A 13135-nucleotide genomic window follows, 5' to 3' on the forward strand; every position below is an offset into this window, starting at 1 on the left:
CATTGATTTTTTTAACTGTAAACACTTTTTGGTAAACCTATACTTTTATTAAATAATTTTTTTAATTTGCTTTCAATATCCAACTTTTAAGCTTTGTTTCTTCTTTTTTTTTCATACCAATAAATTTAACCTTAAATTAAATTATTTTCTAACAAAATATATCAATATTAAATAAAGAAATATGTTAAAACAAAAAATATTTTTATTGTTAAAAGCAAGCATAATTCAAGCCAAATTAAATAAAACTTTGCTAATTGTGATTTTCTATTTATGAACTCACTTTTCAAATTAGGAAGCTGTTTGATTTTTTTAGCTTCAAAAATGAATAAAATTTACATTAATTATTTTTTGTTTGTTGTAATCAAATTTCCCTTGTTTATAATTTTCTGCTTCTTAAATTTTTTTTAGCCATTAATTAAACATAAATTTTTATGATATTTTTACTAAGTTAAAAGCAAACAAATCATATTTTGTAACGAAAATAATAAATAATTTTTATATTTTTTTTCTAATCTATATCTTCATATCATAAATTAAATATTTTATATAATTTATTAGCAATTAATAATCATAGTATTTTTATAAGCTCCATAAAATAATTTCAAGCAAGCAAGATATTAAATAAACAGAAAATTTACAAGTGTTTTATAAATTCTTAATCTATTTTTGAGAAATTGTAACTTCGAATTATTTCTGAAATCCTTAAGATAAAGAGATACTTCAAAAATCAAAAAATAAATTAATTATGTAAATTGAAGATACATAAAAATACAAAATTTTTATCTAATTGTAAAAGAATCATTTGCATTTTTTTTATAAATAGAATTAAATTTGATTTAAATTTGTTTTTTCATAAAAATTCAATAAATATTAAAAAAAGTAAAAATGAATAATAATTTTAAAATGTAAATATACAACACTTTTTCGAATATCTTTTATGTTTTTCATTTTGTTATAATCTTCAAAATGAAATAACTTATAAATTAATAATTTTGGTGTAAAAATTAATCTGAAAAGGTAAAATTAATTAATAACCTTAGATTATTTTAATGTACTGTAAGTTTTCCTAAATTACCATGAGTTTATATTAACTCCCAAAATTTGAAGAGAGCAAAAATATTAATACCTGATGGGTAAAAATAAAAAAATATCTTTTGAAAAGATAATAATTTGCAGTAAATATAATTAAAATAAATATCAATATTTATGTGGTAAATTAACTTTGAGTTTTTCATATCCTTTAAAACTAAAAATTGGATTAATTAAAATGAATATTTCTAAAAATAATACAAAAATTATGCTAAGGATAAAGTAATTTATAGACATATATCATAATTATTTAACATAAAATCCATAAAAAGTAAAATTATAAACCTAAAAGCTGTTTAGTTAATACTTTTATAATTTTTTAAAAAAATAAACCGACTTTCAGATAATTAATAATAAATTTGATTTCATAATCAATCAAAAAATCTTCTTCAAGTTACTACTTTAAAAATTTTATCTTTAGCTATAAATCAGATTAAAGCTTCAAATGCGTAAGCTTTCCCTAATTATATAAAAATCCTTTTTAATTAATTTTTTCTAGCTTACAATCATTCAGTTTTTAAAAATTATAAAAACTAACTTATTAGATAACATTTATTTTTATTTTATTATCAAATTTATCATCCACCCAAATATTAATAATTCTATTTAAATTTTTCATCACATAATACTTGTAATATAATATAATTAATTAAATAAATAAATAAAAAGATATGAGTTAAATAATAAACAGAAAAACCATGAATAAAAAATCCTTATTTTTTGCTGCAATCTTTTTAGGCTTGATAAGTTGCTGTAATGACAACTAAACGTAGATAACTATTAAAGGTAAAATTAATTGTGTTTGTAACTAGGGCTACTATGGACCAGTAGGACAGTAATGTTAATAATGCCCTTAAGGATCTACATCTGGTTCACCTGATTAACATTCTAATTAATCTATTGGCTTTTGTTCTACATGCTAAAAAAATTACTTCATGTCAAAGGCAAATTATATTCCTGTAGGACGTTTCCTTTAAAGTGAATCTCCTGCTATCTGTAATCCATGTCCTTCAGGTTCAGGAAATAGCAGTGGATCTGATAGTCTTGGAGATCAAACTCAATGCAACACATGTTAACCTAATTACTTTATGACAGCTGTAGTTTCATAAACTCAAGCAGCTTAATGTTCTCCTTGCCCTCATAATTCTGGTAATCAAGGTATAAATAATGCTGGAGATTAATCTTAATGCAATTAATGTCAGGATAATACCTATATGACTGCTCTTGCATAACAAGGATAATCTGCTTAATGCTCTCCATGTCCTCCAAATTCTTATAGTAGTGCTCCAAATTCTCTAGGTTTCTGCACGTGCTTTGATCCATTTGCCATTCCTTTATCATCCACTCAAAATTCTTGCATTTGCCAAAGCGGGTACGCAGGAAATGTAGCTACAACTAAAGGTTAAAATGGTTGCTATTAATGTGCAAATAATTAATTTGTTTCAGGAAATAAATGCGTGTCTTGTGCAGATGGTTCAACAGTTAATAAGGATTTAACTGGTTGTACTTGCAACGATACAAGTGATGGTACTATTGCTTGGAACTCTAACACTAATATTTGTTAGTGCAAACCAAACTACTATGGGTCCCCTGATAAAGCCTCTTAAGGATCCTCAGGATCTTGCAAGTTGTGTCCTTAAGGTTTAATCTCTAAAGCTGGATCTAAAACAGCAGATTAATGTTAAAAGCCTCCTCCAGATAGTTAATATTAATTCTCTTTAATAATTTCGAATTCTATACTTATTAGTTTTATTTTTATTATATTTTATTGAATATCATTTGTCAGGTTTTATAAATCATTTTAGAATTTTTATCATAAAGCTTTAATTGAAATATGTATCAAAATAAAATAAATAAAATAATATTTATATATGGTAAATTTTATTGATTCATTAAATTCCCATTTTTTTCTGCGAAAATATCTTAAATTAAAAACTTGCTCTCTTAAAATTTTGGGTGTTAGTATAAATATATGGTAATTAAAAAGAATTTACAGTATAGATATTAAATTTACACACAAAAGTAAAAAAAATATCAAAAAATTAGCTGCTTTATTATTTAGATTACATATGTATGATTTTTGAAGAAAGATATTGATTTGATTTTTTTGTGGTGGGAGTTGATATTATGAAATGTAATATATGAGTTATTTTCCTTTTTTGATTCTGATTAATTACTTTTAATTAACAAATGAACAAATTATGTACTATTAAAGTATCCAATATTTAAAAGTGTTACTGCTCATATTTTTTAAGCTTATCATTAAAGAGAAAATATTAGAATTTAGTTTTAAAATTTTACTAAATTATATCCATTATTAATCTTTAAAAATACATACTCTAATTTATAATAATTATCACCAAGAAGTATTGATCAACTTTTGATAATAATTAAAATGAAACTAATTCAAAAAATGAATAATTTATAAAATAATATTTAATTTATATCTGAATTATTTTGGGAAGATTAAATAAATTTTGATTACAGTTTATGAAAAACAAAATATATAGAAATTAATAAATTCTGATAAACTATAAAAGAAAAAAAAATGCAAATTAATTAATTGTTATTAAAATGAAAGTCATTACTGAATAAAATTTTTATGACTTTATTTTCGATTATTTAAATACATACAATAAATTAATCCCAGATATTTTAAAAATATTTCTCATAAAAGACTATTACTAATATTAAAATAATTATTTAAATTACAAAAACTTTTATTCAAATTGATTAATATTTAATTATGTAAAAAATATATCAAATAATCAGTTTAAATACATTATTAATGAAATTGTTTATGTAAAAAAACTACATAAATATTTTTTAGTATTCAAAAAGAAAGAAATAAATTTTATCGAATATTTTAGTTCATAAAATGAAAGTGATTACTATTTTACCAATACATAAAATATTTCAATTAATTTAGTATATTATATGAATTTAATATGCTTTAAATTCGTATAGTTAAATTATGACTAATTTCTTATTACTTAATAAAAATTGTGAATTTAAATAAAAAATATATTATTTAAATAATGATCAAGTAACTACCTATTGATGATATATGGAGATTGGCTTGGTTATGTAATAGTTAAGTAAATATTTAAATTGATGGTTAGAATAACTTTTCAAATAAAATTTTATTTTTAATTCATTTAATTTAAATTTTCTAATATTAAGTGCTAATAATAAAACTTTGACAATTTTCAAAATTTAAAATAATCTTTGCTTTTTTTTAAGCTGAGCATTTGTCTAAATTTATTTTAATTAAGTATTCATTAGTATATATAGCCTATCCAAAATAAAAAAGGCATTTAATTTTATTAAAGATAAAATCTTTCAATTTAATATTAATGTCTATAAAGTTCCGTTATTTGTGATTATGTTTATGGATTACTCTAAATTGTTTGAAACAATTAATCATAAAGTCAAAACTGATAGTTTTAGCTTCTAGATCTCTTAGAGATTTTTATAAATATAGAAAAATTTAAATATAAAATGATTAAATACCAAATATTTACAGATTAAAAAAATATCGTTCATTAAACAATGGATGTTAAATAAGGAGTTACTAATTCTATATTTGAATATAGCTATTGTATGACTGATTTTGAAGCTTTTATTAATCAATACTTTTAGGGATGGTTTATATAATTAAGCAGGATAGATATTCTACAATTCAGAAAATGTGATGAATACAATATAAAATTCTTATAAGAGGTTATAATCTAGAAGATCAAAGTGATTAACTCTAATAGAGAATAGATTCGAATAAATATTATAGTATACAGTACATTCTCATTAAGTTTTTTCAAATATCGAATTTTACATTAACTTAGAGATCTTAATTTAATAATAAAAAGTATCTTAATTAAATAATTTTTTTTTTCATAGATAAAACAAATTTAGATTTTTTCATTAAAAATGAGAAAGCTAGATTGAAAAATAAATTCTATGAAGGTATTTACTTATTTATTTATACATAATTAGCAATTATTTTAACCAATAAAAAGCTTAATTAATAATCAGCCTAACAAAATTCAGATTAAAAACTTTAAAATATATTCATAAAAAAACATTTAATCATATTACTTATTTAAATATTATAAGTTAGACTTAAATATTTATCAATTTAAGAATATTGTTAAAATAATAATTCCGATTGATAAAATCTATTAATATGAAGATAATTCTGTCTGAGTGGTAGAGGGAGGATTAAACCATCTTGTTGAGTTAATGTATCCAGTATTTGGGTTCATTACATCAGTTGCAATTGTTGTTTATATAAAATTTGGAGATGATGACAAAATGTTAAAAATGTCTTATGGCTTCCATGAATTCTAATTCAGTAATCCCATTTTTTACTCACAGGGAACTCTTCTGTAGTCACTTGGGTCATCAGGCTACGATCTGTCGAAATTTGTTTAGCAAATAAACCAGGTAGATCCACTTAATGTCGTTTATAAATGAACCGCTTCTCTATCTCTCTCAATAACTGTTCCTTAATTTCCTGATAAACCTGCAATAATAAAGTAAGCAGGCATTGCAATTTTAGTATTCATTAAAGAATCGAGAGCATCTGAATAGGTTGTCTTTGTTTAAAGAATCTTATAGATTAGGTAGCAAGCTGGGATATATTGTTTTTATAAGTAAGATATTGCTTATCCATCATCCTATCTCTAATTGATAGTAATTGAAAAACCATTAGGGACTATACCTGTAACCACAATAGCTGTTCCTATTACCATATCTGCAATAAATACAGTTTTACCACCTCTTTAAAAGTCGATGTTAGCAAGAAGTGGGGATATATACTTAACAAAACTGTAGTCTAAGTTTCTAGCATGATATATGCTTCCATCAGAGTGTCTTGCAACTATAGATGTACATCCAATAGAATCGAGTGCTTCGTACATTTAACTCAATAACTGAAGAGTTTCAAACTTTACTCCAGCTAAAGTAGCTATAGCTTAAACTTCACCCATGAAATCAGGATCTTTGTAAAAAGGAAGTTAAGATTCCAAGGCTACAGCTTTTGGGAGCTATTCAATACGAGTTTCAAATCCTTGAATGGCACTTTTATAATTAGTTATAATTTCTCTCCATCTATCTTAGTATGATAAATCTAAATTAACAACGTATTTAGGTAATGAGGCTCCACTTGTTTATGCTAGACTTGTATAATTTGCACATTATAAAGGTTTTTCGCCATTATAAACACAATAGGAAGGCTATAAAGCTATTGCAGATATGAAAGCAAGTATAAGAAGGAATATTGTCTTGAAATTTGTGATCATTTAAGATTTATTTTTTGAGAGTGTTATTATTTTATTTTATTTTTAAGATTTATAACTTTAATGAATATCTGATTTAAATAAACAATTACAAACTTATTTGAATTTTAAATATTAAATTGTCTATATTATCACAAATGAAAATTCATTAAAATTTTGCATGAGCTGAATTTAAAGCAAATTTTAGTAAGTCATTTAATTAAAAATTCGATAGAAAAAAAAAGAAAAAAACAAATCGAAAATCGATATTTCTAAAAAGGTAAATATAATAAATTAACAAAATATCTAAAAAACTTAATATAATTATTTTAGCGCTTTGTATTCAAAAAAATAATTTTTAACTTGAAGGAAAGTAGAAAATGTTACCTTATCAAGTAAATAAATATATTGAATTTCATACATATACATGATACTAAATTAAATACTAAAGCTTTTTTACTTATTAAATAATGTAAAAAGTTAATTACTATTTTTATCTATTTTCTAATTATAGTCGTAAGAAATGAGCGTATCAAAAAATTAGTAAATCAATCAAACCAGTAAATTTTTTTTGGCATTAAAACCATGATAATATACAAAACGCAAATAAAGTTGCTTTAATTATAATGAAATGGACTTACTCAAGTAAAAATAAAAATTTGAATAAATTATTTTATCTTTATTTACTAAATTACCTCTTAGAAATCTAATTTGCATTAAAATGATGATTTATTAATGATCAAATATATTTTTCTTATTGAGGTAAATAGACTAAATTTCAGAAATTAATAATAAATTAAAATATGAGATTTTATCAGAATTGCATAATTACAGAATAATAAAAGAGTTAGATAGAAAAAATTAATTTTTTTTGAATAAAAGTGATAAGATTTCAGTTGATAAATAATAAACAAAAAGCCAAATTCTTAAATAAAAGAATTTATATTTTGAATTATTTAAATTAGCAAAAATAATTCTAATCAAATAATTTTTTTTAACTATTTGTTATGATTATACTAATAGAAACATACTAAAATCAATAATAAAACAAGTTAAATTATTTTTTTATTCAAATAATAAATATAGATTTTCTATGAAATATAACCCTCGAAAAAAGCGCTTTCTTCCCATTGATAACCAAATATTTTTTAATAAATTACAATTATTAATATTTTATATATGTATGTAATGATTTGGAATATTATCCAATAAAAATTGTTAAATTTATAAAATAATGTTTTAAAACTAATAATTTGAAGTATTTATTTCATAAAATTGTGGTTTAAATTTGTTGTAAAATATCTTTACTAAGCTTATGTATGTATACACTACTTAAAATTAATATAAATAATTCAAAACCTATTGAATTTTCTATTCATCTAAAAATTATCATACTTTCTTTTTATTTTATACTTTTAAATTATTATAAACCCCGTATTTTGTTTGGCATATCCATTTTGATGATTATTAGTAAATTTTAATTAGAAAGTTCAAAAAAGTTTATTACAATTACAAAAATGTTTGTAAAATTATAATAGAAAAAAGAATAACAAAAATTCTTAAACATAAAAGTAATGTAGAAAGATAGATAAACAGATAATATGATAATAAAAAGTCATTTCATTTTGAGATTTTTCTGTTAAGGAGTTTTATATTAAAAAAAACTAAATCATATTTTTACCTCATAAAAAAAAAAATTTATAAGATGAATAGTATTTAAGCAAATAGATATTAATTAAAACAATGGTTGCTTAAAACAAGAATATTTTTTTGATTAAAAATAAATAATAGTCTTTTAATCATATTTTTTTATATTTGAAAGGTAAATAATAAGAAGTAATTATTATTTAGTAATAAATTATTAAATATTGTTTGCTATTTTCTCATTTATAACAATTAATTTTTTAAAACTGTAAACTATTTTTTGATAAACCTAAATTTTATTAAATAATTTTTACAATATTCAACTTTTAAGCTTTGTTTCATCATTTTTTTTTCATAACAAATAAATCCAATATAAAATTAAATTATTTTCTAACAAAATATTTCAATATTAAATACAAAATATTTTGATAAAAACAAACTTAACTCAAGTCAAATTAAAATAAAACTCTACAAATTGTGATTACCTATTTATCAATTCACTTTTCAGATTAGGAAACTATTTGATTTTTTTAACTTCAAAAATTAATAAAAAAATATGAATAAAAATTGCATTAATTATTTTTTAGATTTTTGTAATCAAATTTCCCTTGTTTATAATTAATTTTCTGCTTCTTAAATTTTTTTTAACAATAAATGAAACCTAAATTATTATAAAATTTATACTAAATTTAAAGCAAAGAAATCATATTTTTATAACGAAAAATATAAATAATTTTGATATTTTTTTTTCTTATTCTATATCTTCATATCATAAATTAAATATTTTAAATAATTTATCAACAACTAATAATCATAGTACTTTTTTTTCAGTTTCAAAAATTAAAATCAAACCAGATGTTAAATTAATAGAGAATTTACAGTTGTATAATAATTTCTGAATCTTTTTTGCGAATTTGTAATTTTGAATAAATTCTGAAATCTATTAGACAAAGAGCAACTTCAAGAGTCAAAAATTAATTAATAATATAGATTGAAGATACATAAAAATACAGAATATTTTATCAAACTGTAAATGAATTATATGAGTATTTTTTATAAATAGAATTAAATTAAGTTTAAATTTTTTTTTTCATTAAAATTCAAATAATATTGAAAAAAGCAAAAATAAATAATAATTTTATAATGTATATATAAATCATTTTATCGAATAGCTTTATGTTTGTCTTTTTGTTATAGTTTTAAAATGAAACAACTTCTAAATTAATATTTTGGGTATAAAAATTGATCTGAAAAAAGAAAATTAATTAATTAATTACCTTAGATTATTTTAATATAAATTAATTCTGAAACTTATTTATTTGCTGATATAAAAATTAATATCCACTAATTCACTCACACTTACATCTTTCAAACACTTTTATTATAAATACTGTAATTTATTTAATATTAGAATCTATAATCTTCTTCATATTTTTAAATTACCTTAATATAAATATTCTGTGATCGAGCTCATTATTATTGGAAATATGAGCTGAAAAGATAATAGTTTACAGTAAATATAAATTAAAAAATAAAAAATCAATATTTTTAGTGGTAAATTAATTTTGAGTATATATTTCATATCCTTTAAATCTAAAAATTGGATTAAATTAAAATGAGTATTTCGCCATTTTTAAATAAATCTACTATTATTGATTGATCTTCAATTCTAATAAATAAAATTATTTTTTTTAAATCATTTTAAATAATGAAATCTATCCCTATATTTATTAAAATCTTTTTTATTCTTTTTTTTGTAAATATACTTATTCATATTCTTATTTAGCTTTTTATAATAATGCTGTTTTAAAAGCACAAAATTCGTTTCATTAATATTTCCTTTGCTTAAGAATAAGCCTCAAAAAATTTAATTTGATTGGAAAAAAAATAACTAAAAGATTATTAGAATATTTATAACCACCTAATCTAAATAATATCTATAATCAATTTTTCTATTTGTAAGTCTAAAATGAATACAAAAATATGCTCATATCTAATTAGACTTTAAATAAAATTATTTTTTACATTATTAATATTTATTTATTTAACATAAAATCCATAAAAAGTAAAATTATAAACCTAAAAACTGTTTAGTTAATACTTTTATAATATTTTTAAAAAATGAAACCTACTTTCAAACAATTTAATATAAATTTGATTTCATAATCAATCAAAAAATCTTCTACAAGTTACTACTTTGGAAATTTTTTTCTTTAGTTATAAATCAGATTAATGTGTAAGCTTTACCTAATTATATAAAAATCCTATTTTAATTAATTTTTTCTAGCTTACTGTAATTAAATTATTTAAAAATTTAATAACTAATTAGATAACATTAAATTTTATTTTATTATGACAAATATATCAGCTAAACATTAGTAATTCTATTTAAATTTTTCATCACATAATTAATGCTTGTAATATATTTAATTAAAATAAAAAAATTTGAGTTAAATAAACAAAAAAAATCATGAATAAAAAATCCTTATTTTTTGCTGCCATCCTTTTAGGATTGATAAGTTGCTGTGGCGATAACTAAACATAGATAACTATTAAAGGTACTAATTATTGTATGTGTAGCTAGGGTTACTAGGGAGCACTAGGACAATAATGTTAATAATGCTCTTAAGGAACTACATCAGGCTCACCTACTTAATATCCTAATACATCTATTGGCTACTGTTAATTTTGCTAAAAAAATTACTTCATGAAGAATTCAGCTATTCTTCCTCCTAATAGACGTTTCCTTATAACTGAATCTCCTGCTACTTGTAGTCCATGTCCCTAAGGTTCAGGAAATAGCAGTGGACCTGTTAGTGTTGGAGACGAAACTCAATGCAACACTTGTTAACCTAATTACTTTATGACAGCTGGAGTTTCAAAAACTCAAGCAGCTTAATGTTCTCCTTGCCCATTTAATTCTGGTAACTAAGGTGTAAATACTGCTGGAGATTAATCTTAATGCAATTAATGCCAGGATAATTTCTATATGACTGCTGCTGCATAGCAAGGCAAATCATAATCTGCTTAATGCTCACCTTGTCCTCCAAATTCTTATAGTAGTGCTCCAAGTTCTGTAGGTTTCTGTACATGTTTTGATCCATTTGCCCTCCCTTTATCAGCCAATCAAAAATCTTGCGTTTGCTAAAGTGGGTATGTAGGAAATGTAGCTACAGCTAAAGGTTAAAATGGATGTTATTAATGTGGAAATAATTAATTTATTTCAGGAAATACATGTGTGACTTGTGCAAATGGTTCAACAGTTAATAAGGATTTAACTGGTTGCATTTGTAATGATACAAGTGACGGTACTATTGCTTGGAGCTCAAACACTAATATTTGTTAGTGCAAACAAAACTACTATGGGTCCCCAGATAAAGCCTCTTAAGGATCCTCAGGATCTTGTAAGCCGTGCCCTTAAGGTTCAACCTCTTAAGCTGGATCTCAAACAGCAGATTAATGTTCTAAGCCTCCCTCAGATAATACTAATCCAACTTCAAAATCGATATCTTTAATAATTTCTAATTCTATACTTATTAGTTTTATTTTTATTATATTTTATTGAATTTCATTTTGACTTGTTTTTTAATCATTTTGAAATCTTTATCAATATCGCTTGTTTTTAAATATTTTTCTAAATAAAATAATATTTATATATGGTATATTTTCTTGAGTCATTAAATTCCTATTTTTTACTGCTAAAATATCTTAAATTTTAAAAAAAATACTATTTAATTAAAATCTGAATTGATTTGGGAATTTGAAAAAAATTTAGATTACAGTTAATAAAAAACAAAAAATAAAAGAAATCAATAAATTCTGATAAACTATAAAAGAAAATAATTACAAATTTATTAATAATTATTAAAATGAAACTTATTTCTGAGCAAATTTTTTATGAGTTTATATTATAAATGAATCCCATGTATTTTAAAAATATTTCTGATTGTATTATTGAACTAATATTAAAATATTTTATTAAATTAAAAAGACTTTTATTCAAATTGAATAATATTTAGTTAAAGAAAAAATAAATCAAGTAATCAGTTTAAATATATTATAAATAAAGTTATTTATATAAAAAACTACATATCTTGTAGTAGTGAAAAGTAAAGAAATAATTATAAACAAGTTTTTAAGTACAAAAATGAAACTGATTTCTATTTTACCAATAAATATAATATTTCTATTAATTTAATAAATTATTTGAATTTCATATGCGTTAAATTCGTATTGTTATATTCTGACTAATTAATTTGAGTAAATTCTAAATATAAAAAATTAATTATGTAATCTAAATTGAATATTCTTTAACAAAAGTATATTTTAAAATTTTACTCTTAAAAAAAATAAACAAGAATTTAGAATATTTAAATATATAAAATATATTCTGCGATCTCTGACTGTGATTAACATTGTGTTAAAATAAAAGGATATCGTGTATTTAATAATTTAAAGCATCTATTTATGATTTGTATGACTAATTAATTTTTAGATTATATTTAATTCAGAATTCAAAAGATTGCCAAGAAAAAATAATCTAAAAAATTCATTTTTCAAAACAATAAATTGTAAACAAAGATAAATTAATAATAAATTTAAGTTGCTTTCTAAGATAGTTTCATAATTTAAAAATGTATTCTAAAAAAAAATTTGATAACTTATAGACTTATAAAATTCAAGTAAAAGCAAAAATTAATTTATAGATATAGTAGCTGAATTTATAATTTTTTTATAAAATTCTAATAAAATTAAGCAAAAATTGTATTTAAAATCTGAAAAAATATTTTATAATAATAGTTATTATCAAATAAAAATAAAATAAATAACTAAAATTAAATTTCTACTAATTTTTTAATTTGTTAAGTACAGAAGAATTATGTCACTCTTAAACCCAATAAGATCTCTAAAAAACTACTTATTTTTTATTTTCTGACAAATCAATAATTAAGTTGTATCAATATTTTTTCTAATTTAAATAAATGAAACCAAATAATCAAATATCAAAATAATATTTGTAAATCGTTTCTGTTTAAATCTATTTAATAATTAAATGAATTACAAATTTCAATTTTGTAACTTGTAAGCCAATTTAATTGTTATTATACTAATTAATAATTTGAGTA

The 13135-nt window shown here is 20.9% G+C and overlaps 4 protein-coding genes across 4 annotated transcripts; 3 read left to right on the forward strand and 1 right to left on the reverse strand. All coding sequences in view use genetic code 6, as the record gives it.

Moving 5' to 3' along the window:
- Window positions 1-1787: 1787 nt before the first annotated feature.
- TTHERM_00790870 (GCC2 and GCC3 family protein) lies at window positions 1788-2861 on the forward strand (the record flags this gene model as incomplete). The annotated part of the gene is made up of 1 exon (XM_001026185.2): window positions 1788-2861. One exon carries the CDS (start codon window positions 1788-1790, stop codon window positions 2859-2861), a length of 1074 nt encoding a protein of 357 aa, XP_001026185.2.
- A 2358-nt stretch (window positions 2862-5219) lies between these two features.
- Window positions 5220-6389, reverse strand: TTHERM_00790880 (linear amide C-N hydrolase, choloylglycine hydrolase family protein; the record flags this gene model as incomplete). The annotated part of the gene is made up of 1 exon (XM_001026186.1): window positions 5220-6389. One exon carries the CDS (start codon window positions 6387-6389, stop codon window positions 5220-5222), a length of 1170 nt encoding a protein of 389 aa, XP_001026186.1.
- Window positions 6390-6616: 227 nt separating this feature from the next.
- On the forward strand, window positions 6617-6954 carry TTHERM_000790889 (hypothetical protein; the record flags this gene model as incomplete). Its single annotated transcript, XM_012800620.1, has 2 exons — window positions 6617-6760; window positions 6880-6954. Exons 1-2 carry the CDS (start codon window positions 6746-6748, stop codon window positions 6952-6954), a joined length of 90 nt encoding a protein of 29 aa, XP_012656074.1. The 5' UTR covers window positions 6617-6745.
- Window positions 6955-10581: 3627 nt separating this feature from the next.
- TTHERM_00790890 (immobilization antigen) lies at window positions 10582-11574 on the forward strand (the record flags this gene model as incomplete). Its single annotated transcript, XM_001026187.2, has 1 exon — window positions 10582-11574. The coding sequence occupies one exon, from the start codon at window positions 10582-10584 to the stop codon at window positions 11572-11574; it is 993 nt and encodes a 330-aa protein (XP_001026187.2).
- Window positions 11575-13135: the final 1561 nt, after the last annotated feature.

This window comes from Tetrahymena thermophila (genome assembly GCF_000189635.1).
Source record: "Tetrahymena thermophila SB210 genomic scaffold scf_8254047, whole genome shotgun sequence".
Lineage (NCBI taxonomy): Eukaryota > Ciliophora > Oligohymenophorea > Hymenostomatida > Tetrahymenidae > Tetrahymena > Tetrahymena thermophila.